The 22787-nt window shown below is 36.8% G+C and overlaps 1 protein-coding gene across 1 annotated transcript in view; it reads left to right on the top strand.

The window, feature by feature from the left end:
- Positions 1-22787, top strand: part of DCC (DCC netrin 1 receptor) — a 1166576-nt gene that overhangs the window by 1049783 nt on the left and 94006 nt on the right. The window contains 2 exon segments of the mRNA XM_029216808.1: positions 2968-3000; positions 18044-18109. Of these exon segments, the coding sequence (XP_029072641.1) occupies positions 2968-3000; positions 18044-18109 (99 nt within the window).

Raw genomic sequence — 22787 nt, 5'->3', positions numbered from 1 at the left:
TTTTTCCTATGGAGTTGTTATAAAATAGTTTTGGAGTCTGTGTTAGGAATTGCCTTAAACCATCTCTGTTGGCACGTGACTACAGTGGACATTCAAAAGAAATTAAAATGCAGATTAAAACCAGAATGAGATATCACCTCAAGCCTGTTAGAATGGACATCATCCAAAAGACAAGAGACAACAAATGCTGGCTTGGCTGTAGAGAAAAGGGAACCCTCGTGCACCGTTTGGGGAATGTAAGTTGGTGCAGCCACTATGGAAAACAGTATGGAGGTTCCTCAAAAAATTAAAAATAGAAATATCATATGACCTAGCAATTCCACTTCTGGGAATATATCCAAAGGAAACAAAAACACTAACCCTATAAGATACCTGCATCCCAATGTTCAGAGCAGTATTATGTGCAACAGCCAAGACATGGAAAGAATGTAAATGTCCACAGATGGATAAAGAAGTTGTGATATATGTATATATATTCCATTATATATATATAATAAAGTTATATATAATTATATGTACATAATGGAATATTATTCAGCCATAAAAAAACAGGGAAATCCTGGGCTTCCCTGGTGGCGCAGTGGTTGGGAGTCCGCCTGCCGATGCAGGGGACACGGGTTCGTGCCCCGGTCTGGGAAGGTCCCACATGCCGTGGAGCGGCTGGGCCCGTGAGCCATGGCCGCTGACCCTGCGCGTCCCGAGCCTGTGCTCTGCAACGGGAGAGGCCACAACAGTGAGACGCCCGCGTACCGCAAAAAAAAAACAACAACAGGGAAATCCTACCGTTTGTGACAATATGGATGGACCTTGAAGGTGTTATGCTAAGTGAAATAAGTCAGAGAGAGAAAGACAAATACTATATGATCTCACTTGTATATGGGACCTAAACAAACAGATAAACAAACACCAAACTTATAGAAAAAGATCAGATTTATGGTTACCAAAGGTAGGAGGTGATGAGAGGAGGAATTCGAGGAAGGTAATCAAAAGATACAAACGTTCAAGATATTTGATATTTCAAGATATTTATAAGAGGGTAGATCCCAAGAGTTATGATGAAGACAATTTTTTCCTTTCTTTTTACTGTACCTATATGAGATGAAGATGTTAACTAAAGCTGTTGTGGTCATCATTTCCCCATATGTGTAAATCAAATCATCATGTTGTGTATCTTAAACTTGTACAGTGATGTACGTCAATTATTTCTTAAATAATTGGAAAAAAATTGGAAACAAAAAAAAAGATAAAATTAATTAATTAATTAAAATTTATCTTTTTATGCTGAAAGCCAACATGTCAAAGAAAGATACATTATTACATTTTCTGCCATCAGCGCAAAGCGGACATATTTAACTTGACTTTTTTTCATTTACAACTCTTTTGGAATTTTGTACGGATTTCATGTATATGGGCTCTATTCAAAATATAATGAAACACTTTAGCCTTTTTATGTAAGGGAATAAAAATTAAAAAGCATTGTATTATGTGGATAGCATACTATTGCCAACTTTAAATATTTCCTTTCAGGAACTATTGTCCTTACATATTAAAAGAAATTTTGATATGGCAAGAAAGAAAAGCTCAAACAAAATTAATTTTTTTTTTTAAGGACACAGGGTAGCAACATGAAAAAAATATCTTGTGGTATGATTACTAGAAAAACTTTACATGCTTGCAAGTGTAAAAATTACTGCTCAATTTAAGGACAATTATATGTTTATACAGAAAAATACTAAGACCCAAGAATGGTAACTACCTCATAATGATCTGCATATAAGTCCTTTCCGTTTTACAGCACAGTATTATTTTTCTGGAGGATGAATGATTTCAAGAGCCTCTATTATTTAGCCATTGAAAATAATTCAGATGTTCTATAGCTGATATTTAAAGATGTATATTTAACGTCTGATGTGTGTTATTTTAAAGGATACTTGGCTCTTAAATATGTTACCACATTATGACCATATATCTGGCCAAAAACTTAATAAAACATGATGGCAAACAGCCGAAAAATTAGAAACAGGAATCTGATTGACATTTTTACCCATTTGCTTGGACATACTAAAGAAGAGGCTTAGAATAACTAGATAGTCTATTTCTCAATCCTCCTAGGAAAAGTATGCTAATAAATAGTAGACTTTTGAATTCTGATGACTGAGCTATTCGAAAGCTAGATTTGGTAACAGCTAATCCGAAAGTTTGCCAAGAATGCACACAAAAAAGCATTCAGCCTCAACCTGCATGACAGCCCTTAATGACAGAGTAGAAGCGGGCGGGGTGGGGGTGGGGGGAGGCAGGAGAAAAGTGAGCCAATCTTCATGTCTAAATCAGGTTTTAGGACTTCATGTCTAAATCAGGTTTCATTCCAAATGAGCAATTGAAAGGAAACTGGTTATTCATTTTGTGAGAGCAAGAAATGTAACTAGGTAACGTTTCACAAATGCTTCATCTTTATCTATAGACAAGTTGTGAACAATTCAAGACTTTTCTTCACAAGGTTTAAAATCAAAGAATTTAGATTAAACTACGATATTTTATTATTTTACCCTATTCATGTGAGAATTGGTAAACTTTTCTTGTTGAAGAATTTAAAATGAATACAAGAAAATAGCTTCCTTAACTTGTTTAAAATATACAGGTGATAATTACTTGGTAATGACATGCACTTTATTTTACTGTAAATTGTATCCTTATTTAAACTTGCATGATGATCATTTTGAGTTTATGTTTAGAGGAATGTTACAAATAACACTTTTAGAACACATTTATACAGCAGAACAATTATTTTCCATTTCTTTCTATGACTAATTTAATCAAAATAATCACATTAACCAAACTCCTTATCAATTTGTTTTCAATAGGGCATTGGCCTTGATATGAGAACTCGCTAACAAAACTGTTGATTTGAAATGTCAGCTTTCTTGATGGAAACTACCAAAATCTAATAATATTTCTCTTTCCCCACAGTGGAACACCCTGACAAAATGGCTAATGACCAAGGTATGGTGGTTTAACCTGTCATTTTTCCCTCCCTGAATCAATCTTACCTGTTAGAAATGTCAGTCATTATTTTCTATCCCTCTTTTCACCTGGGCCATACACCTGATGAAGCAGACATCAGTGTGATAATTAATCTTATTAATGAAGTTCTGCTTGGCTGAGGTTTCGGCTCTGATAGGGAGGATGTAAATTTTCTTGAGAGGAAATTGTTTTGTCTCCATTCTGAAGGACCAATTAAAATGTCAAGCTTCTTTGTATGAAATAAATTTTTAGTCTCTGTCTGCACTTCTGAATAATTCACATTAAGTATAATTAAGCTCAGCATAATTTTCAAGCTGCTCTTGCACCCTTTCATGAACTCTGGATTAAAGTTCTATAGCTCGACAGAGAAAACTCATAAATCACGTGTGCTTTTCCTCTACAATGAGCTTCTTTTAATACATAAAAACAAAGTTAGGTCAACTTTTCTTTAGGGCATTACTTTTGTTCATTTTGAAGCCAGAAAGCTTTCATTTCATGAATCAGGTACCAGTTTGACTTGCAGTATTTTATCCTCCTTCCATTCATTTGCTAAAAGCCGATTTGTGTAGAGAAACAGGGATGGTTTTACACAAAGGAAAATGGAGGTAAATCAGAGTTATCCATCAACTCTCAGGTAGATAGGAATTTATTACCATGATTTGTAGACTGATCTATTAGGATTCCATTCTTTTACCACTAAGGTTAATTAGTAGAATGCTAAAGGAGAAAAAGACTAGTTTATGAGTTTCATTTTTTCAGGATGTTATATTCTTCAAAGAAGGGAGTGTTTGGAAATGCTGGTTATAGTCAGTGTCATGAGTATTGGTTTAGAGTCCACGGCTTGTATAGTTGTCTCCTGCTTTGGGCACCTGTCAACAGAACCTCCTTGTCTGCATCATGTCTCATAAGGCCTCCTGTTGTAGATTTCAGGAAAACATGCTTTTCAACAAGAATACTTTCCAACTATTGACAGATACTAAGCATCTGAATGTTAAGTTTCACTAACAGTAGCAGGTTGTCTACATGAGTAGTATTATCTTTAATGATCCTGTGTTCAAGTTTATTTCTGGGTCCACATACCATCCCTCTGCTTAAGAGAACATGGCTAGAGCGTCACACAGGGAGTAATAGAAATGATACAATACACAGAAATGTCCACCCAGGGTTTATGTTTCCATTAATCACCTAGCTGTTCCTGCTTGTTTATACTTAAAATATTTTCGTAAGGCCAATATCTACTGAACGGTAATATTTGTAAAACGACTAATGATAAATAATTGGCAGTTAGTGTGTATTCACTTAGGTAAATTAAATATTAGTGCTAGACAAATTCAAGCTGGAATAGTTAATTAGCAGAATGTATTATTTCAGTTCAAAAATAATTAAAACAACATCACATAGTTTCCTTAACTGAAGTGAATTTGGAATTTCCACAGGCAGGTAACTCCCAATTTTTGAAATTGTATTTAGAAAAAGTATGCATAGAGAGAAAGAAAACTCACAAACATTTTTTTTAAGTAACTGAACCAGATAAAAAGTTACATTATTAGCCGTTTGGGTGACAACATGCCCAGGCTTCTCAATAAGTGGGTTTCCAGTTGTTTCTGGATTCCTTTTAACTGTTTTTTGCTATTACTTTTTAAGTTAACTGTTTTACTTAATAATATTTTCAGCTACCAAGAAATATATTTTGTACAGCCTCTCCAGTCACACACTCTCCATGGATTTTACTCAGATTTTCATATTGACAGTGAAATCAGATCAATTACTGGGAACAAAAGGAATTCCCAAGAATTATTGCCAGTGCCCGAGTGTGTTAATATATTTGGGAAATTGTTCTTTTCCTTCATCTAACATTACTTAAAAGGATCCTGTCACATGTTATACTACTTGGTCCCATATTCAATCACCTCTGGTATAGAGTTGGTCAAATTGATAGGTTCTAAATTTTACATCAAACTCAAATTACTTGTAAAATTAAGAGGGAGTGACAACATGTAATTTAGTGATTATAGGTAAGATCTTTACATTTTTACAAGAAAGCGTATAAAATTTGTTGGCAGTTAAAAACTCTTTGTAAACAAAATCATTCATCTGAGTTGATGACCAAGTGCACAAAAAATAACCCAGTTTAAAGATCTCTCTAAGAATGGTGAAAATAGTAGGAAAAAGCTGCTCTGAATGTTCCTACTCCCAGCACATAGCAAATCAGTGGAATATGCATTATCGTGCTCTCTGTTAGACCAATATACCCCCTTCCCACGCAGAATGGTCCCACTGTTACATTTATGGCAAGCACTGAATTTCTGTTGAGAGAAAATTTAGCACCCTGGGTTAGAGTTAACCTTGCAAAGATGAATCCTAAATAGAAAAGCAGGAGATGGAGTTTGACTTATATGAGAGGAAGTGAGAAAAGTTTTGATTGTTTTTAAAAAGTATCTCTGTGGTCTCTTGTCACAATTACTTTTCGTTAGAATCTGATATCTGCCCTGAAGAACATAAATGTGAAAAGAAAAAGTCAATTATATTTGAATCACGTGTGATTTGGGGAAAATATTTTCTTCTGAGTAATAGTAGTACTAGTATGAAAATAATAGATGATTTATATAGGACTCCTTTTCCCCTTTACGTAAGTGTAAATTGATTATATCTAGCATTTGCTTATCTCTTGTTCCACATCTTAATTATTTTTCTAGTCTCTTGTAGGCACAAGTGGCCAATAAGTTTTAAAGTAGCCATGGGATTTTAGAGATTAACCACAGATTTACTCTTTTGGAGGTTCAGGCAAGGTAGGGAAATTGTATGGGTTATGTGAAGTGAGTGGAAAAGATAGAGAAATCCTCTGCTTTAGACACTTCTCCTTTTTTATTTTCCATATTTTGGTAAAAACCCTGTCAATTTGTCTGTGTCTGGGTGGGCGTGTGTAATGGTAAAATTAATCCTTATGGAGCTCTCACCATCAGTCGCTGTTCTAAGAACTTAACTTGTGTTAACTCATTTAATCCTCATAACAATACTGTGAAAGAGTTGCTATTATTGTCTCTGTTTTAGTGATACAGAAGCTGAAACTCAGAGAGTTTAAGTGATTTGCCTGTCGACACACAGCTAGGAAGTAGCAAGGCCATGATTCAAACCCAGACAAGCATCTTGCAAAACCTGTTTTGAACCACCAAGTGTCTCCATCACTATATGCTACGTATATACATACACAGCCACACACACACACTTTTGACATATATGTATAAAGTTTCTGTATCTAAAGTGGGTGTATATTTTCCCAGTATCAACCTTTCTTTCCCCAACTCTGTGAATATTCTAGAGAACAAAGCAAACAGCTCTCAATCCAGGGTCATGTTATAAGTGGGAAGCCACAGCACTGAATATATGATACTGACAGTTCTTTATCTCAGGAAACATGGGGATGGTGCTAACTCCACTGTCTTGGTCAGCTCGGGCTGCCAAGACAAAACACCATAGATTGGGTGCATTAAGTAACACATTTATTTTCTCATAGTTCTGGAGGCTGGAAGTCTCAGATCAAAGTCTGGCAGGGTTGGTTTCTGGTGAGGGCTCTCTTCCTGGCTTGCAGACAGCTGCCTTCTTGCTGTGTCCTCACATGGTGGAGAGAGTATGAGCTCACTCATGTCTCTTCTTATAAGGACACTAATCCTGTCGGATCAGGGCCCCACCCTTATGACCTCATTTAACCTCACTTACTTCTATAAAGGCCCATATCTCCAAATACAGTCACACTGGGTGTTAGGAATTCAACATATGAATTTGGGGGTGGGAGAGGACATAATTCAGTTTACAGCATCCACTTTCAAGACTCAAGCTGTTCTTTCACTCTTTTACAGATTATCTTTCTAGATTTTCAAATGAGGAAGCAGAAGGTAATGTTTTACAAAAGGTCACTCAAATATAGTGGCAGGCAGAGTTGGAATTCAAACATCTTTATCTCTGACCTCTAGTCTTTCCTTTGTAGACTGTTTCTATACTTACAAAATAATTGGCTTTTTGTTTTTCAACAATCAGCTTAAACCTTTTAGAGTTTCTCACAGAAGCATTTATAAAAGCTTCTTGTTTTGGGGTTGCAGTGGAGGTTAACAGTAACTATAAACTATGACCAATTCTCGAAAGTGATGATTAGATCAAAATTTTAATCTTAAAGGATTGTCTTTGCATCCTTAGATTCCATTTAACCCCAAAACGTTGTTCTCCACTTTGAGGTGTCTATAATGTAAAAACTGGTAATTCTTAGCATGAACACAAATGTTTTCAATTTCATGTGTGTTTCCATGCCTGCCCAGTGGGGCAATAGAGTAGGTGCTGTGACCATGACATAATACCATAAAGAGGGCAGGAATCTTCATGAAATGATCTGTATCATTGATGATATGAATCATGAAGAAAATGCTTGCTTCAAGCACTATCAAGTATCTTTAATTCTCCATGGCTGCAGAGGGGTGACCTAAAACAGGAGGCCTGAAAAAGAGGCATAAATTCACAGACCAGTTTTTAGATCCAGATGAAGGCGGCCTGCTGAGAACGGCCCTCCCACCATGGAGAGAGAATTACTCTCCTCTGAATCGTGGTAATGGCTGGTAATGTTCTGGGCTTTCCCGTCAGCATCATTCAGTGTGTGCTGGAAGAGGACCAGAATGGAATCAGATGCCCAATATTCTAGCACCACGCTGTGACTCTGAGCACCTGTGTGGCTTTGGGCATGGGACTGAACTCTTCTCAGCATCCTCACCTGTAAAATGATGACTTTTGCCCGAATTACCTTTGATTTCTTTTAAGTTTTCAGATGATCAAATTTTAGGATTGGTGTTAAAATTTAAAAAAACCTAAGCACGGCACAGCATCTTTGTGTAGGGTAGCACTTCACATTTCAGCACTCCCACTGTGCATCCATCACTCTTCTGTGCACTGTGCATGCTCTATCATATTTAGTTCTGACAACATCCTTACAGATGCAGAAAATAAAACGCCAAGAGGGTAAATCTTGCCCAAACGCTCACAGTATGTGTAAGTGGTTAGGCTGAGATATATACCCAGGCTAACTAACTTGAGAATCTCTGCTCATACCATTGTATAATTTCTGGAAATGCGCTGAGTTAATCGACTCCTACTTTGTTATCAAGATAATGAAATTTATACATCCTTCCCATAAATTCACCCAGTTTAAAGGTCTTTGTCTCCCCTCAATAGGGTATGCAGGCCAAGTGCTTAACACTGCACCTGCCATTTTCCACCTCAGCTGATTCAATCTCGTGAATAAACAGAATGTTAATTGTTTCCAATTTCAGGGAAATAAGGTTTTCAAGGCAGTCTAGTCAAGCTTGGAATTTAGTTCATGCAATCCAGATTTTGCAGGGTTTGGATGACAGCAACCAGGCTGCTGTTTGAAAAATTGAAACCTTTAGCACCATTTGATGGGAGTCATTTAATTGAAAATGAAACCTCTTTTTAGCCTATTATGGTGTGTAATTTCAACTCACTTTATTATTCAGCTGCTTGCTACAGCCCCTTGAAAAAGACATTCTCACATGTTTTTCTCAGCTCCAGAATTTTGCAATTCTGGAAATTAGGACTATGATGAGAAAGTAGAGGCAAAAAAACAAGTAATGTGCTTTTGATAAAATGTGAAGATGCTTATCCTGGCCCCAGCAAGCAGTTCAAGAAACTGCCTAGTCAACCTCTCAGGAGTTTTTAATGTTTTAATAGGTGACTTTGAAAGAAAAAAAAAAAAGGACTCAGTGCTTGCAGAAGTTGACATGATTCATGGTATAATTTTAATCTTCTCAGACCTGAAAGATAGACATTTTCATGAATACAAAAAGATATCTTTCTCTCTCTCTTTTTTTTTTGGCTGCACAGCATGTGGGATCTTAGTTCCCCGACCAAAGATCATACCCATGCCCCAGCACTGGAATCGCGGAGTCTTAACCACTGGACCACCAGGGGAGTCCCAAATGGTTCCTTAGACAAGTTCTTATTGTAAGGCCCACCATGTTGCTGAATGTCCTTCTTTGCTGTAGACATCAGCCAAATATCAAGTTCCTAGCTTTATTTTCTGCCCACTTCTATCAGTCCTGGATTCTGCCTCCTCAGTTTTCTTTCTGAAACATAGGTGGTTCACTGTTTCTCATGGAATGAAGTCAGTTCTTTGACCTCAAGGTCCTGGCTGTCTGACCCCAAATTCCCCCTTCTAGCATCACGGCCAGTTTATCCCTCCACATATGTCACAGTCTATTAGCAAAGATCCACAAATCACTCTTGGAAAAGTGTATTTTTAGAACTCCACGCTCTAACTGGTACTGTTCTCTTAGTCTTAGCAGTACATTCTCCCTTTCTTTACTGAGACAGGTCCTCATCTTTTAAGACTCCTTCTCAATTGTCTTTTGTCCAAGAAGCCTTACTTACCTTTCTGGTCTTTTATTCTTCTGTGTGTCCCTAACACCCAATTTAGTCCTTGCTATGTTGTCTGTTTCTTACAGTTTACCATTTTGATTCCCAACCTCTTGGCCAGGTTGTAAATTCTTCGATGGCAAAGGGCCAGTCTCATTGACATTGTCATCCCTGCCTCCAAGCACCCCCCAATCTCTAATTGTGAATCTCTCATATTATAGTTGCCAGATAAGTATTTGTTGAATTGAATTATGATACAAATCTTTGGGAAACAGAGAGTAATCTGGAAAGACAGACTTTACCATCTAATCCAGAGTAGAGTTTGGAGAACCCCAAAGTAATAGTGCTCATGGCTGTGGATACTGTACAGTCAGTCCTCCCTATCTGCCTGTTCCGAACCTGCAGATTCAACCAATGTTGGATCCTGTACTATGTCTGTGATTGTGAGATTTGAGCATCTGCAGACTTTGGCATCCGAGGCAAGTCCTGGACCCAATCCCTGCAGGTACTGAGGGATGACTGTATATGTGATTGATCTTGGGGGAGATGAAAAAGATGCAAAAGTATTTTTTCCAATAGGGAAAATGTACCTTTACTATTCATCTATTAAATTAAAGCTAAACAGAAAGACACCAAGTTCTCTGTGATTCAGGAAATGGTGGTCACATTTGCAGACGATTCTGACCCGCCGTGCCCTTTTCTTTACCACCACCCTTCCTGTCATTTCTTGTTAGCAGGAAATTTTTACACTTGCCTTTCACCAGCTGCTTGTAATTCTGAGTATGTAAAGGAGAGAATCCAAACTAATGGGTGCAGATGAGTTTTTGAAATTCCAAATGGGCAGTATGAAAAGAGTTGGACTCATTTTTGACCACTCCTTTATAACTATTTACCTAGCGCTGTGTTGGGTGGGGTGAAACATAAGAAAGAAGTCCAGTTCCATGGGTTCATTTTCAAGGACATGCAGTATAGTTAGGATATAAAGACGCCCAGCCCAATATGAAAAGTATGAAATGCTAAAGCAGGTGGTACCGTCTGAGTATGAATGTTATAGGGTTTTAGATGGGAATCACTGAGTAGCAGCAGAAAAGACTTCTGAAAACACAAGACTGGACTTTAAATATGTGAGTAGGACTTGAGTGAGCACAGATAACTACAGAGGGAAAGATTACTTGAAGTTTTATTTAGAAAAATCCTACAATGGGAAGATCAAGAAGCCAAGAAGCTGCTCAGTTAGTGAGGATTGCAGGATGTGTTCAGGGCATAATTAGGACACCACTGTGCAGAGAGGTGCACTACGGTTAAGATATAAATTGGTGACCGGGTTTTGCTTTTTCTCTCTGCTCCAACACTGTAGTTCTTAGGCTTTTTTACTTTTCAGTACATTGAGTACCTACTGTTACACTGGCTATGAAGACCAGCAGTGCTCCCCTGGATCCAGAGCCCTGCAAACCACATTCACTTTTGGGTGCCAATGCTGAACACGTCTTGCTTGCAAGGAGGAGGAGTCGTGAGAGTGTGGGTCAGGGAGAGGAAAGAAAAATCTGGAATAGGAATAGGGCTTCAATATCCATCATCTTCAAAGAGTTTTCCTAGCTTTATTTGTCGACTTCTGTTATGCCTCTTCTTTAGGGTCACCTTCATTTATCCCAGTGCTCTGAATGGTGACAAACAGAACTATGTTGTTTCTTTTCCAAAGTCTGTTGTGTTCTGTGTGCCCTATTGAGAGTGGAGCCACCACCTCAAGTCACACCCACACCACTAAACCCTCACACTACCATAAACTCTAGGAGGTGCTCTAATTTCTGTCCAACTCACTCCGCATTCGTCTTTCATTTATTAATTTGCCCGCTAAGGATAAAATCATCAGAGTCAGGCAGATTCAGCCACTTAAAATGAGTATATTAGTTAGTCTTTCTGAGCCACAGTTTACTCTTCTATAAAATGGAGCTAATAATGTCTATGCCATGGATTCATAATTAATATTATTCTCACCCTATTTATTACAACGGTCTCTCCTAATTAATTTTTTCTTCACACTCAGCTAGAATAATATTCCTAAATGCATATTTAATTGGGTCACTTTTCTGCTTAAAATCCCTTCAGTGGATCTCTGTCCCCAATAAGAAAAATTCCAGACACTTTGTTAGAGCATATAAGCAGTTTTATTATTTCATCTCTGCCTATTTTTCTAAGCTTATCCAGTTCATTCTTTTCTACCTGATACCTTTCCACTCATCCTTTAATTCTCAACTCAGATATCACCTTCCATCATTTTTCTAGGAAGAAATAGTCAATCGTTCTGTTTTTCCATTGTGTCACCGACTTATAATTTTTTAACTTTTGGCTATTCCAGTCTATTATTATTATTCACTTAACATCTTCCCCTCACTAAATTAGGAGCCTCTGCAATAGTCACTTTATATCCCTAATTCTTAGAACAGCGAGTGGTCCACTCAACACATTTGTTGACTAGATGGATGGAGCATGGGCAGATATATGAATGAAGAAATTTTGTGCTCCAACAGTGTTATTATTTACACATACTAGCAGTGCAGCCATCAGGATGCTCACATTCTAGTGTTTTCATACTATAGTTGCAACTTCCCAACATGCAGTCACTTGAAGAAGAAAAGAGCATTCATGCTCTTCTGTTACTTCTCCGTGTACTACTTGGCAGCTTCACTGAAACACAAACATACCTCACACTGCTTTTGGGATAAGCTTGTGGACCATCCAGGTGGGGCAGGCTTTCATGGATCATCAGTGGCCTTTGAGAACAGTTCTCCTTTGTCATGCGCACAAGACTGCCTCATCCTCCATGTTGCATCTGGTAAATGAACTGGCTCTTGGGAAGACCTAGTCATCCAGGAAAGTGTCCACGTTTAGAGAAACGGTATGCTTTTTAGATTTTCATAAAGACTGCGCTACATCTAAAAGTGATTTCTTAGACCCATATGCTGGCCATTATTCCAGATACACTACAAGAAAGAGTGCATTCAAGGAGATTCTTGTGAGCGGAGACAGTTCAGAGACCATCCTGCTTCAAGATATCAGTAATATTATTAAGTCATCTTTGTTTTTTATTCTCTTAACAATTCAATTTTAACAGAAGTTTCACTCTAAACTTATGTGAATAGTAATAGCAATAACTAACAAACTTATTTAGCTTTTCATATGTGGAAGCTTATGACATGTGTGATCAGAAGCAGTTGACAAGTTTTCATTTGCAACCAGATAAATGGACACAGGCTAATTGTAGTTAAAGTCCTATAGATAAGAATGTATGGGCTCCCCTTACCTGAAATCTTTAATGAGGCCAACTTCTTTCCTGTGAGCAGAAGATCTTGTTGATCTGGACAGGTACTTTGGTCTCCTGGTATTTGCCTTTTGAGTCCATTGTCCCTTGCAAGATGTTGAAAATGAGTGGTAGTAGAATTCATAAGAGTAACCAATGTGCTTCTGAAATATTTCATAATACGTATACATGTGTATATATGTATTTCATATATATACATATATATATATATATATATATATATATATGTTCTTTTCTTCTCTTTTCTTTGGCTGACCTTTGCCATCATGCTCAGAAATCCAGATACCAGTTGGTCTGGCCTAGTGCTGCCTTTATTTTGGTGCTTGCAAAAGAAGACGAGAGAAATGTTTGTAAACTTTTTTTCTACTTTAGAACATCACTCAGGCAACTTTCTTTACCCATCATTTGCCACATTCTGCAAAAGATTACGCATATGCCTCAGGAAATCAGGACTCAGAGTCAAACTGTGATGTCAACCAAGAGCCAGGAATTAAGGGTTTATTTGTTAAATTGTTCATGTCTAGGATAAATATAATTTCCATTTTGTCCAAGAATGTCCCAATTGATACCTGGGTCCAGGCAAAATTGATAATAGCACCTTCTATCACTCTTAAAGTGCCTTGATTTTCATAATAGCTACACAGTCACTGTTCATAACATTCGTATGTGAAACTGTAATCTTATATTTTAGATTGCTTTCTGACGATTCTTAGAAAATGAATTTACTTCTCCTCATAGTCTACTCTATTTATATTTTATGGCAGAAAGGCAGAAATTGGAACTCCCAAAGAACTGCCTCTCATGGTCAAGGAGAAGATGGACAATGGGGCATCTGGGTCTCTTGCACTGTGTCTCACTCAGAGTAGGTCACCAAATGCATTCCCCAAAATTATTGCTCATAGACTTGACACAGTATTTGTTGAGCACCAGGCCTCAATATATGGCGGGCATGTCAGCTGCCCTTACATATGAAGTAGTAACATTGTACTTTCTTTTAATCAATGAACTTTCATTCATGTTAACTTGAAAACAATGTGTTGAACCTGAGGAGAGGGTGAGAAGAGCTCATGAGTTTTTCCTATTAATATATGTTTGAAATGTCGTAGGCATAGGTTATGATCTTGCTTTCTGGTTTTTAGATGCCCTGATGCCTTTGTTCAAAGTCAGCAGTATTAACTGTATGGTAAATCGCTCCCTTAGCCACATTTTTCAGCCTCTGAAGAGTCATCTGCTTTAAATATGTCTCAATATGATCTGTGTATTGGACAGTAAAACTGTATCCATGTGGCATGAGCGCATTATCTTTACCCACTGGTATACAAGACATAAAATCAATGCACTTTCCTTCATTATCACCAGAATTATTTTCAGAGAACCAATTCTAAGATCAAGAAGATATATCAGTGCTCTGCATCCTTGGGAGGATATATACTGAATGTTTGTTAGACAGCCAATCTGTCCGTTTGATTTAGATTGTGGTCCATATCTTGGGGTTGATTGTGTGGGTGCCATTCTGAAGGACCCCCTGTTAGCCCCATTCAGGGAGGATGGATTAAAAATAGATTAGAACTACCACATTCAGCTTTCTCCATGTCCTCTGCATATTAATTTTCCATTCACTCCTCCCTGAACTTATAAACATCCACTCAGAAAAACCACTCTAGAACTGAAATTCCAATTGAATTAATCTTTTCTAGGTGCTAAAAATTTTTTATCATGGGGAATATTCTTCATCTGCCTATGTGTGCTATATAAGTAGGAGTTTAACGTAAACATTATACTGTTTAATTTTACACACACACACACACACCACAATAAAAAAAATACAGAAGCAATATTTTAAGTGATAGTGTAAGAACAAGAACATAGAGATTAATGTGTATAATAGTAGTAACTTCAAATGTGTTTACATTATTAACACATTACAAAGTATTCTGATTCAGTTTAGTCACTTATCAAGTATTGAGAACAGAGTGTAAATGTCACTTTGGTAAGCAGCAAGAAATATAATAATCACACTTCCTAAAGGAATTCATATTACCTCTGCCCATTTTCCCCTCAATCCAGAGAGTAACTGTCAGGGAAATCATGGAGACTTTAGCTTTTGCTTAAGGGAGTATATGTCTCTTGCCAAAATAGGATGATCTATCCCTTAAATAAAATATAAAAAGTAACTCTTTAAATGGCTCTTTCATTTATAATATTTTAGGAGTGCAAACCAAGGGGAGGAGCATGAATTCTTTGGTTTGGACCTTCCTTAGAGGTACCTAAATAAAATAAATTTAAAACTATTTAAACTATTTTGAATAACCCTAAAAAGATGCAGTCTTCCTCTTTTTAAAGTCAGACATGGGATCATTTTCTTTGTTTTATTTTTCTTCCTGAAACCACCATTCTTTGGTTTCAAAACGTTTTGAAAAGTAGAAAACATTTGCTTTAGTTATCAAAACTTTCTGGAAGGAGTGATTTTTTGATGAAATTATCTGAATGAAATCCGTGGGTGGTTAAGTGATACATAAATTCATTACTCTTTACCATCTTAATTCTTTTCCTCACCCTCATTTCTATTATTAAGGAAATATGGGTACATAGTAACAAAAGAGTTCTTCTTTATATTCTGTAGGGTATATTAGTATATTCATATAGTACATTTTGATTCCTGAGTTCATGTAAAATCATATTACTAATGCCATAATAAAAAAAAAAGAAACTACCCATTCCCAGTTTTTGGAACTACATTGAACTCTATTTGAATAATTAAAAATAAAATGCATATACATTGAAATGTATTATATTACTTCCACAAATGTCATATTTAGATATCCATGTATTCATTTACTTATTTGGAATTTTTAATTTTGAAAAACGTTTTGTTTTTTTTTTTAACATCTTTATTGGGGTATAATTGCTTTACAATGGTGTGTTAGTTTCTGCTTTATAACAAAGTGAATCAGTTATACATATACGTATTAGAGATTTAATATAATAAGCAAAAAAGGAAATTCAGGGATTTTAAGATAAATTTAATTGTGCAATGTGTAATGTAAGACTAAAAATAATGCATTATCTTTTATTTGCATGTAGTTCTTTTAATACTATATAAATGAAAAACATTTTCAATTCAATCTAATAGTGATTTCATAGTAATAGTAAATCAATGCAGTGATAGTGATTTTATAGTAAGAATTAACTTATTCTTAAATCTTTAAAGTCAGAATAAGTTAAAAATTATCTGCAGTTAGCTGATATTAGCCATAAATAGGCCTGTATAGGACTTGGATACAGTGAGCCAACTCTATCTGTCATGGCAGGTTCCATATCTGATAAATCTTTTTATACTACCCTTTCCCTGAGGATCTAGGACTGTACCTTGTATATAGCAGGCACTTAATACATTTTGAATGAATTACTATCAGTTTTATGCTCCATTAAAAATTTAAGACCTCTGGGATCCAATAGTAGTTTATATCTTTGCATTAACTGACTTTTCGTCTTCCAGAGCCTAATTAGTTCTCTATTTCCCTTAATCAGTGCTTATGAAATTTACCAAGTTAACTAAACACCTCTAATAGTCCCAACAGGAATCATTTATTGCTTTAGTGGCCTAAGTGATGGGGCTGTTAGCATCTCTTTGGCTGACGGCTTTGCAATCTAGTTGCTTTCAGACATGAGAAAAGTAATCTTAATATTCATACAGAACTTCTGTCTCACTTCATTTCTTCCAACGTTGATCTGGCAATGTCCTGTGGCCCAAGCTTATCCTCCACTTATTGAAACCCTAGATGTGTCAGAGTCACACAAGCAAAGTATTTGGGAAAAGGGTTAGGCTTATCAGTCAACCCCCCAAAATGTTCACAACTGCTGCTTATTTCAGTTGCCCCTCCCCAATCACCCCCCACACACACACATTGGAGCCTCCATCCTAATTCCCACTTCTTTATATACCCAGAGTCATTGGCCAGCAGATTTTAAATGTACCAGTTTACCCTGAAAACAGAATATGATGTGATTGAATTAACTTATCATTGCTTGTTGGAAGCTTAACCCTCTTAGTTCAGCTCTGACTTAATATTGAAAGAATTTTTTAAAAATTGTGAATGCGTGGTCTGGTAACAAGATTTAAGTTGTTTCTTCACAACTCTTTTGCAAATAAAATGATGAGCTCTTGGAAAAGCTTTATTAAGAAGAGTGTTTGGTATGCAAAGGAACGTCACAAGAGCAGGACTTGGAAGTCTTAAAAAAGAAAAAGAAAATCTATACATGTGAGAAAAACAACCAATGTTTTTGTAGCTGGCTGCCCCAGCTGGCTTCCTCGACATCACCCAGTGATTATAACTGCCTTCACAAATAACACTCTGAAGTGTATAAAGAATTAGCTGTAGTCTTGTACGTGTTTGAATATAGATTCAACTCCCAAATGTTTTTTCGAATAGGTATTCTAGAACTCAAAATCTAACCAAATAATCACAGTTCTACAAATGTACCAATAGAAAAGGGGATTACCTGTAGTGAAAAACTATTAATTAAAATATGGATGATAGTATAATTATTTCTGGTTAATTTCTGGCTCATTTCTCTTAAAGACTACTTTTACAACTGTTGAACACCTAATAGAAGGCAGTGGTTCCAAACGTGTGCTACTAGAGAAACCTTCCTTCTTGGCATGTTTATAAGAAATATTCAGACCATGTGGGGCTGTGACACGCTCCCTACTCTTTATTCCATACCCAGTAGCTCATTCCCAGGTACCTATTTGGCACATAATACAAAGACTACTCAAAGCCCAGTTATAAGGCAAAAAGTACTGTCCCCTGGTACAGTAATAATGATACTTTGCCACAAAGTCATGTCCAATGGCAACAGTGTAGACTGGACCTCTTATAACACGGAGGAGGTGGGCTCTGTCACGCTAGGAGCCAACACCACCACTCCTTCTGTTCTGAGATGTTCAAGACAGCAACACTAACACTGGTGCTGTACCTTTTGGTGACACGTTAACAAGAGTATTGGAGAAAAAAAGGGGCGTGGGTCAGCTTTTCAGTGAGGAATTGAACTTAGCTTGTTTAAAAGAGTATTTTTATGACAGATTTTTCTCACACATAGAAAATAACGTTTTCTGGCAAAGTATGATGGTATCATTCTTTTCAGGCTTTCTTTGAAGTGGACAAAATAGTCTTATTCAGTTGTTTGTGTACTTTTAAATATTTGTTAGTTTTTGTCTATTTTGTTTCATTTGTGCTTTCATGTTGCAGGTCCACTAACTTTCTGGTATATTTTCCGGATAAACAGGTCGCCATGGAGATGGAGGTTATTGGCCAGTTGATACTAATTTGATTGATAGAAGCACTCTCAACGGTAAGTATATAAATTAGGTACTATTGGATTCATTATATTAATTAAAATTGTTAATTCTAGAGTGTCTGAGGCAAATTTTCTATTGACTGCAAGTGCCAAGAACCCCAGACTTAGGGTTTTAGTGGGAATAATAGGAACGTGAAGTTATTAACAAACCTGGAGCATATTCCACCAGGAGACAATGCCGATGAGGGTTGACAAGTACGCAAAACAGTCAGAAAAGTCCAAGCATAGAGAATTTTATAAATGATGCTTGGCTGTTAACTGTCTAGGTTTGAAAGTACTATATATATTTGAAATATTTCTACAATTTTATTGTAGAGAGGTGACTGAAACCCACTCACTTTCATAAACTGAAGTTAGTGGGACTTTTTCAAGAGTCAGAGTGCCAGGAGATTAAGAGACAATCGGAATATGGACAATTGAGAAAGAATAATTATTTCCTCACAGTTTCCATCCACTACTGAGCAGTGGTTATATATGTACAGGTGAAGCAAATGTAAGCCAAAGACACAGAACAGTATACTCTCTTAAACTGTGTGTCCTAAAGAACACTAATCTTGGATAGAATTGCCAAATGGAACAACTGAAAATACAGGAGGCCCAGTAAAATTTGAATCCTTTCTAATTGCCTATGAATCTGAGATAAAGAAAAATATCGCAAGGGGTTACCATCTCAACGTACATAGGCATCTCAGTGTACATATCCGTAGGCAACTAGAAATAATGCAAATTTAACTGAACCTCCTTTATTTTTAATTATTAAATCTGGCAATCCTAGTTTTGGATCAAGTTTAGAAGTTTGCTATGGACTATTTTAACTTGCCCTTCAAAAGAAAATGAATTCTCTGATTGAAAAGAAACCTCAGCCCAAATTTGATGTTAACAGATAAGTTAACAGATAAGGATTTTTCTTTTCACAGGAGTCAAACTTCAGATGAAGAGAATGACAGTAATTGAGAGAAATGCATGTCACTTTTTAATTTTTTTACTATTTAAGATTCCTAGTGAGAAGTATAATTGTAATTAAATTTGATCTGATTACATTATCTCACAGGAGGAAGTCATGAAGATAAAATAGATGAATGGCATCCAGTGACTTTGAGCCAGTTTAGATAGATTGTTGGCATTACCCCTTCTCAATTTTCTGCAACACTTAATGATGGTTTAGGCATTTCCTGTTAAATGAATGGGGTGAACAAAGTACCTGAAACATTTCTAGAATCCCTACTGGAATAACTAATTATTACAGGCTACATGGTTAATTGAGCTGACTTGATAACCTCAGAGAGGCACGGATGGTAGCGGGCATACTTAATCTATTTCCTATTCTGTTTCGCTATCCAGTAAATGATAGTAAATATGCAATTTGCCTTTAGCCTGGGCTTTTACAAGCCAATCAGCAAAGGCATCTGAAAACTCTACCTTCCTAATTAAAATTCTACTAACGTCTTATACCTTAAGAAGGGGATATATTTTCAAATTATATATGTAAGTGAAAAATTGACTGATAAAACTCTAACCCCACCACACCTTTGCTAAGTAGGCTGCATAAATAAGAGCAAATAATCTTGAAATTTCTTGAGTTTTTGAACCTCATATACAGTGAAAATTTCATACATCCCCTCATGTAGTGACAGAATTAGAGAGGTTTCCTATCTCTCCTTATACTTCTTGATTCACCCTTCAAAGAATTGTAATAGAATAATGGTTTATTGTCAGGATACTCAAGCCACTTGCAAATAAATTTAGACCTCGCTAATCATTTACTTTCTCTTACAACGTGTCACTGTTTTGAAAAAGCACTCTTGGAATTCAGATAAAGAAAAACAAAGCTATAGTTCATGTTTACTCTTGAAGTTGGAAGCCCTTAATTAAATTGGGGAAACTGAAGAGGCTTCCTAAATTATTTTCCGATGGCAGGTAGAATCAAAGCTAATATGTGGTGATATGCTAGTATTTTACTTGTATGATGCATTCAATCTTGTGGTCCACATTCTTAAAGCAGGAAAATCTTCAACTTCTGAAAATGTGATTTAGTAGTTTATTTTTGTATGAAGGATAACACCAGTGAAATTTACTTCAGTTCAATCCTTTTTTCGTTGGGGAAGATAAATCACCAATTTCTTTTTGTTGGTAGCTTTTCCTAAAATTTTCAAAATTAGTAATTTTGGTAAAGAGATCTACAAACCCTGCAAAAGCGTTGTTATATTGACTTCAACCTTTGAACACTTAAGTTTGATAGGTGTTGATACTTCGGTGAAGCATTATTTAAAAATTAATGTTATTAATTAATTTTTGTATATTTAGAATTGTATTAGGTGTTCTGTAAAACATGACTTAAACTCTGTGTTTAGGAGAAAAAGCCATGATTTTCCCTCTAGTTTTGATTTCCCTTAAGTAAAGATAATTAGAGTGTCCCAGGGGTCTCAAACTCTAGTCTACGAGAGGCTCTGCCCACCTACTATCTAAACATTATCTATCTGAAATGATGTTAAGGCCCTCAGACTAATCCCAAACCCCAGGTTCTAGAACTGACTTTGCCATGGATTAGAAATGTGTGAATCAAGTCACTTAAACTCTCTGGATCTCAGTTTTTCATCTGAACATAGAAAGTGTTAAGCTAGATCAGGGTTTCTTAACTAAAAAACTATTGCCATTTGGAACTGGATAATTTTGGGGGGACCGGATAATTTTTTTGTCGTTGGGTTCATCCTGTGCACTGTAGGATGTTTAGCAACATCCCTGGCCTTCATCCACTAGATGCCAGTAGTGTTTCCCCTCTTCCATGTTGTAACAACCAAAACTGTCTCTAGACATTGCCAAATTTCCCCTTGGGGGGCAAAATCTCCCCAGTTAACAACCACTAAGCTTGGTTAGCATTCCCGAAAGGTTGGTCCAGGGTACGTGGCTCCCATGAGAATCTCTGAGAAAAAAAAGTGTTCCATTGTCAAGTAATCATTGGGAAACTCATTTGGTACTCACTTCCTTTTGCCAGGTCCTCGCCTTCTACCTGAATACTAGAGGATTAGTCTTGACAGCATCTCTGCTCACTCTATACCCTTGAGTTTGGTGATCTCATCTACTGCCAGGCTTCAAATTCCATCTATATGCCAGCTCCCTCATTTATATATCTAACACAGACCTTCTAGCTGCCTCTTTACAATTCATCATAAGATCTCAACCCTGACATATTCAAGACTGAACTTTTGTTCTTGCCCCACTGAGCCTACCTGCCCTTTCACCCTCTCCCTCATCCTAGACATAAGGATATTGCTGAGGCCTGAACCTGACTCCTCCTTTCTTTCCTGCCCCAAGTGCAATCTGCTTTATTCATTTACTTTCAAACTATATTGTGTACGTGTCCTCCTTGCTTGACTGAAGTTGCCACCATCTCAGTTGAAGCTATCATCAACTCTCACCTGGAGAATTCCATATCCTCTTAGCTGGTCTCTGTTTTTCCACCACCAACCCCTCTCCACGCAGAGGGAAGAGATGTCTCCTTGGAACAAATCAAGCCTGTCACGTTGCTGAAAACTTTTAAACCATCTGTGATTTTACCGAGGATAACTGAATGTGATCTACAGGGCTCATGTGAACAAGGTCCTGTTTCTCTTTTCAGCCTCATTTTGTGCCATTTCCTTTTTGCTCCCAATGTTCCAGACACACGCACAGTCTGCTCTCAGTTCCCTTGTAAAGGAACAAGAACTAACTCCTAGCAACACTTCATAATTTAGCTTAAATGTCGCTTCTATAATGAGGCCTTTCATGACCTCCCTCCTCTGTCAATGACCTCGTATCACATCCTCATGTTACATCTTTCTACATGAACTCTACTTTTCTTTAAAACACCAACTATAGTGGTAATGTTATATTTATTTGCTTCATGATTTGTTTAATATAAATCTTGTCCAGTGAATTGTAAGCTCCATGAGATCAACAATTATACCCCCCTCTTTTTTGGTAGGGAGCAATCAATATGCTAATTTGGAAATTATTCTCAGACTACACAATATTCAAGAAGACCATGACATACACATTATTAGGAAATGATATATATGTGGCCCCATAAATACATTCTAATGGTTTCATAGCCTGGCTGATTTTCCTTCTCCACCCTTCCAGAAAAATAGCTCAGAAATGGAGCTTTCACAACTCCCTTCTATTGGCTATGCCTTGATCTCAGGTGAGAAGTAACCTGACATTCTGTTCATGTCACAGTGACCCAGATGGGGTCCATGTTTCAGGAATGGAAGACAGAACATTTAATATATAGGAATTGTTTTTCTTCTCTGGTCCAACTAGTTGGGCAAGCCTCTGACTATCTCACAACTGTGTATGTGTCTTATCTCATATTGTCTCTTTTTGCCTACTTGAATCCTCTCATGGCTTTTCCCCCTGCCTCCAGCTTTATTGGAAAATAATTGACTATAACATTGTGTAAGTTTAAGGTGTACAATGAGCTGATTTGATCCACTTAAATAATCCAGAATGGTTACAACCATAGTTAACGCCTGCATCATATATAATTACCACTTACCCATAGTTTGATCACAACATCATATCCACAGCACCCAATTGGATCTTATTTATGGAATAATTGAATACATTCTCTGCCATTTCTGTGCTACCTCTCCTGGCAATGCATAGTTCACATTAGCATGTTCAAAATTCTGAT

This window comes from Monodon monoceros, unplaced genomic scaffold (genome assembly GCF_005190385.1).
Source record: "Monodon monoceros isolate NGI ecotype Baffin Bay Population unplaced genomic scaffold, NGI_Narwhal_1 Super_Scaffold_1, whole genome shotgun sequence".
NCBI classification, from domain to species: domain Eukaryota; kingdom Metazoa; phylum Chordata; class Mammalia; order Artiodactyla; family Monodontidae; genus Monodon; species Monodon monoceros.
This window is presented reverse-complemented; position numbering and strand designations above follow the sequence as displayed.